General features: G+C 34.0%; 1 protein-coding gene across 2 annotated transcripts in view; it reads right to left on the bottom strand.

The window, feature by feature from the left end:
- Positions 1–703: 703 nt before the first annotated feature.
- Positions 704–6000, bottom strand: part of ACSL3 (acyl-CoA synthetase long-chain family member 3) — a 47620-nt gene continuing 42323 nt past the window's right edge. For both annotated transcript variants that reach the window (XM_008593643.1, XM_008593646.1), the window contains exons 13-15: positions 4566–4680; positions 2798–2955; positions 704–1427 (exon numbers count right to left, since the gene is read on the bottom strand). In XM_008593643.1, coding sequence (XP_008591865.1) covers positions 1270–1427; positions 2798–2955; positions 4566–4680 — 431 coding nt within the window. In that variant the 3' untranslated portion in view covers positions 704–1269. The remainder of the gene's footprint in view (positions 1428–2797; positions 2956–4565; positions 4681–6000) is intronic.

Below are 6000 nucleotides of genomic sequence, written 5' to 3'. Positions count from 1 at the left end.
GTTTTATTTTCTAGTATAGGAAGATTATGGTAGGAAGAAAAAATAAGTTTTAAATATGCTACCACCACTCTGTCTGTCTGTCTCTCTTTCTCTGTCTCTCTCACAAACACACACACACACACTACAAACTATCCAAAAAAAAAAAAAAAATCCTACTTTTGGCCATCAAGCTTTTACACCCCTACCATAGCTGAAGCCTGTGCTTGTTACTGTGGAGATACAAAGACCTACATCAAGTTCTTTCCACCAGGATACTTATGTTTTAAACATCTAAGTGTCCATCTGTTCATGTGTCTTTCTGTCTACCCATCTATACCACAATTTGTATATGTAACATGTTAGGGCTTAAACACATAAACAAAGATCATAAATAAAGACAACTCAATGTACATATGCTAAATGAAATAAAGAATAGCTTTCTATCCTCTGATTTTTAAATTCTACCCTGTCTTTCAGAATTGCTTTTATTTAAGTTTGGCTATTTTTCTAGTTTCAACAGCTAAATAGAAGACACCAAATATTTTGATAGTAAACTACTAGAGACTAATTGTCATACTGCTACACTTGCTCTGTTATTCCCTTTACTATGAAATGAAAACCCTCCCCTGCCATTTTGTTTCATGCAGCACCAACCAAACTTCACTTTTTTTTTCTAATAAAAAATAAATATATAAAGAAGACACCGTCAGGCATTCACAAGATCTCAGTTTCTTAGAACATAAGTATAGGTATATTTATTTCTCTCAAATGCATACAAGACAATAATTACACAGCAACAAATCTCTTGTTCAACAATGATTTGATTCATAAGCATTTGAAATTTACACAATTTCACATTAATACCCTTGTATTTTTAAATACAATTAAGTAAAAAAGCCCCCCAAATAACCAATTCTTATATTTCCTATTTATCCCTCTATACATCCAAACTTTAAAAAGTTACAAACTGAACATTATACAGAACATATAAATCATGTTTAAAAACTTGAGGTTTTAAAATCACTGCTTCCCCAATATGATTCAGAAAAATTTTCATACTGACAAGTACAGTCATAGATGGTAAAGTAAACTGGAAGAGGGGAAAAAGAAAGAGACAGACTCAAGTTTTCTGTCTTAATATTTTACTAATCCTGTCAGTTAAAACTGGTGATGTCATGAGAACAGTTTAGGTTTAATATGAAGAATAAAGTTTGCCTCACAGTTTGAGACATGCATTTCAAGTATTTTCCTATTTGATCTGAGCTCACTGTAGCAAACTGAAGAGAATAATTATTTTCTTCCATACATTCGCTCAATGTCCGCCTGGTAATGTGTTTTAAGCTCTTTGCGTTTCAGCTTGAAGGCATCTGTCACCAGACCAGTTTCAGGGGTCCACGGTTCAGGGCTCAAACGAATTTTTACTGGAATTTCAAACTTTTCCAGACTTGCTGAGATGATGAAAAAAATAAAATGCAAAGGCATTAAAAATTCATAGTTAAAATTTTTAGTATTTATAAAATGTGGCATATATCCATATAATATATATGGCAATAAAAAGGAATGAAGTATTAACACATGCTACAACATAGATAAACTTTGAAACATTAGGCTAAGTGAAAAAAACCTGACATAAAAGGCCATATAGTGTTTGATTACACTAATGCGAAATCTCCAGAATGGGAAAATCAATAGAGACAAAAAGTAATTAGTGGTTACTGAGGGCTAGGGGGTTTGGGGGATAATATGGAATAACTGCTGATGAGTATGGGGTTTCTTTGTGGTTTGAGGATAATGTTATAAAACTGACTGTATTGATGGTTGTACAATTTGGTGAATATACTAAAAATTATTTAACTGTACAAATCAAATGGGTGAGTTGTATGGTACATTAATTATATTTCAATAAAGCTGTTAAAAATATATATAAATAAAAGAAGAAGTATATAAACCTAAAATTATGCTTAGCTATTAATATTTCAGAATTCTGCCTTACATGGAAATTTTGTAGGTTCCTCATGAATATCTGTTAGTTTAATCAATTTAGTATCAGTCTAAGGTTTTATCAGTCCAAGGTTTTAAATTACCTAAAAATGTCCGAAACCATCTTCAAGCTGACATACTACAACACATAATTAGTGCTGAAATAAAGGACCAGAAAAATGTTCCCATTTGGTTGAATGCAAATTTATATTTTTCATAATCATATTTAACATAAACAAGTAGAATAAAAATTCATGCCTATATTATACTTAATGCCGATAACTCAAAAAACAGCTGTTTTTATTAGACCAACAATATTAAACTAGTCTAGGACCAAGAGAAAAAAAAAAGGATAGGACACATTAGCACAACCAACTACCAGTACACTAACATTGCACAAAGTTCCAAAAAAAGTTTTGGACCATTCACTGTGGGCTAGTGTAGGAAACTGAGCAAAGCCTCAAAGAACACAGTACACTAACATTGCACAAAGTTCCAAAAAAAGTTTTGGACCATTCACTGTGGGCTAGTGTGGCCAGGAAACTGAGCAAAGCCTCAAAGAACACCCGAGATCAGCAGAGAAAAGGGCCAACCAAGAAAACAAAGGCTGCAAAGATGAACATTCAGGTTACATGTACTTCAGTCTGGTGGCAGTGGATGATTTGTGTGTCCTGTAGAAGGACTTGAATGAGGGGAGAATGATAAGTGTATTTTTCCATGTACTGATGGTAGAAATGGTTTCTGAGCAGAAAATGATGTACCTGAAACCTTACAAAATAACAGGTTATATGGATATAAACCATCTCAACTCTCAAAATCAGTTTAAAACAACACTCACCTGAAATAGCAGCTTCAGAAAGCACTTTAAGTACCTCGTTTTCCATTTCACTACTGTTACATAGCTCCTCCCAAGTCCCTTTAAGTCCTTTCTTTCGAGCAAGTTCTGTTAGTTCCTTTTGATTTGGCACAACAAATCCAATGACATAAGAATGATAACTGAAATATATAAAGGATAACTTAGCTAAGGAACAACGTGGTATACTGTGTTAACTGCAGTTACTGATTATACTGACATTTAATAATTATTAATTCTTCACTATTTTAAAAAAAAAGCATGAGCCATACTTGGTACTGGCATATTTATTTCATACAACAGCCAGTTTTTACTGTTTGATTTATAATAAATTCCAATGTTTTGGCAGAGTTCATTGTTAAATAAACCTCAATGTGAGTTTATTTCAAGTATGTCTAACTATATTATGAATAGTACTATGTCACATTTTCTAAAAGATAATTACAAATATTAGAAAATTAATCTTTAAAAAAAATCAGTAATTCATGGCAACAGGTTAAACAAAATAAACTTTAATGTAAATTAGGAACTATATCTATTTCAAGTATGTCTAACTATATTATGAATAGTACTATGTCACATTTTCTAAAAGATAATTATAAATATTAGAAAATTAATCTTTAAAAAAAATCAGTAATTCATGGCAACAGGTTAAACAAAATAAACTTTAATGTAAATTAGGAACTATATCAAAAGAAATTGAGCAGCAAATCAAAATAATGTGATTATATTCATTTTTTCTTTTGTTATCATGAGAATTTCTGTTGACAGACGAACTCTGAGTATGCGTGATGAAGGCAGATACTTTTCTGAAAACCATAAAATAGTAACCAGAAGAAATGGCAGCAGCATCAGATAGGCAAGGATAGTTCTGGTTAATATCACGTAAGTAAAATCCAGAACTGTACCATCACTAAAGAAAATACTCAATGGTTAACTGAAGAGCAGAATCATTTATAAATCAATGTAGTTCGTCTTTAACTTAGACTGTACCACCAAAGCCTGTTCCTAAATTGGTTTTTCCTAATACCAGATTTTATTTTCCCATAATAATTATGTCAACTGCTATAGATCGGTCTCTAGTTTACCCACAAAATGTCTGATTAAAAATTAACATCTAAGAATAATTACCATGTGCAATACCATTAAGGAGAAATGTAATCAGAGTTCCAATCCAATCTGAAATTCCAAAATGTGTCCCAAGAATGCATTTCTGGGATTTTAACTTTAAACTCTCCTTCCCATCTGTCTCTTTATCATCATGGACTTGGGATGCTATGTGTTAAGCCATAGCTTAACATAGCTTATGGTGGGAAGCCATGGCCCCACCCAGAGTCTCAAGTAAGCTCAGGTTTAGAGAAGGGATACAAGCACTGAACAGCACACTGCTTGCTGACACTTCTTTACTCCCCTTTCCTCTTAAATGGTTCCTGTGAAACTTTCCTGTGCAGAAGGACAGGTAGCTAGGGGTACCAAAACAGCAGGAAGGAAGATTTTACTCTCTTCACCTCCCTACCACATAGGACACTACAGTGAGATGTAAAGCAGAAAACAGGAACAGAGGAAGATGATGAGGGGAAGCATTGCAAGGAAAGAATTAACTAATGGCTGTAATGACAAGGGGGCTGTTTCGAGATAACAGATAAGAAGGAAGAGTTCTTGGGATAATTTCACAAAGACCCATATATGTAGGAAATGCCTACAGCACACCAAATGTTTTAAGTAAAAAATAGCATGAATTCCACTTTCTTACCTGTTTGCATATGCACAAATGTTATCTATTAGTGGAAGATTCTTCAAAGCTGCCTCTACTTTCCCAAGAGAAACATATTCTCCTGCCTGCAGTTTTACAAGGTCCTTTTTACGATCTGTGCAAAATCAACAAAGGTGGGGAGTGGAAAAAATTGAGGGAAACAATATTAACAAAACCTTTAATACATATAAATACTGGTCATTCCCTAAATAATTTGCTATCAAATTATTTAAAATGCCATTAAATAAGCATAAGCATTAATGGTTATGCTAAAATTAAAAGTAAATTAGGCCCTTATTTTTGTGCTATTAAATATGAGGGTACTTCAAAAAGTTCATAGAAAAATAGAATGAGAAGAGAATACAAACCTTCCCATGAACTTTTTGAAGTACCATCATTCATTCGTTTAAAAGAAAAACAATTAACTTCTTCTTAAGAGACCCCCTCAACAGGCCTTCAGGTATGTTCTACTGAACAGGCATGTTCCTGGAATCTCTTAACATCAGGCAGGTGAAGAAGATACTCAATGTCATCTGCAAGCTCACATTCTATATGTGGAGATATGCATAATGCAAAAACATATTACTTCAATACAATATGGAAGTGCTAAGTGTTAGGACTCCCCAATCTGTGGATTCAGCAAGAATTCCTGCAAGTGAGACCTGAGCTGAGTCTTAAGGGAAGAGTGAGAGGTAGCCAAGCACAACAGCACTGGCTAAGGCCAGAAACGGGTCAGCTTGAATTACTGCAGCATGAAGAAAGAGGGAAACAACTGAGATGGAGGTGGAGGATGACTCACCCTGCCTGAGCCTCTAAGAGCTATTTAAAAGGTTTTCAGCAAGAAAGTTACCTGGTAAGATCAGTGTTTAGTAATCACACAGTGACAGTGAGAAGGAGTGTTTAAGGGGGGTAAGCATGGCAACAAAAAGGAATTTCTTGCAAGCCTGACCAAGGATGATGGCAAGAGGGACAGAGAAAGAAAAGAGTATGATTTCTTGGCATATCTCATAAGATGAATCAATGGGATGTGAAATGGGTATGGGGAGCTGACTGAAGAAAAGTCTCTCATCTTTTCCGAATTTCTAGTTAGCATGGCCATGATAGAAATGCCATTAACTGAAAAAGGAACCTAAAAGGAGAAGCAAGAGAAGATATTTTCTGCCCCACATGGGTCACAGTATTTAAGCTGTCAGTTTTCTCTTTCATTCTCTTGAGCAAGGCAAGAACACAATTCAGATAAGAAAGCCCCATCCAATAACCTCTAGATGTCAAAAACTTCACAAAAATGAGTGTTCCCTACACAAGCAATAAAAAATGACTAACAGTTATCTAATAGTAATTTTAAAAACTACTGCTATTGGAACAATTTTTGAGACCTCATGATATGTCAGGACTTACAAATTCCAGTCCCTATTTAAAATTTTTTATAAAACAG

Source organism: Galeopterus variegatus, unplaced genomic scaffold (genome assembly GCF_000696425.1).
Source record: "Galeopterus variegatus unplaced genomic scaffold, G_variegatus-3.0.2 Scaffold160, whole genome shotgun sequence".
In the NCBI taxonomy this organism is placed as follows: Eukaryota; Metazoa; Chordata; class Mammalia; order Dermoptera; family Cynocephalidae; genus Galeopterus; species Galeopterus variegatus.
This window is presented reverse-complemented; position numbering and strand designations above follow the sequence as displayed.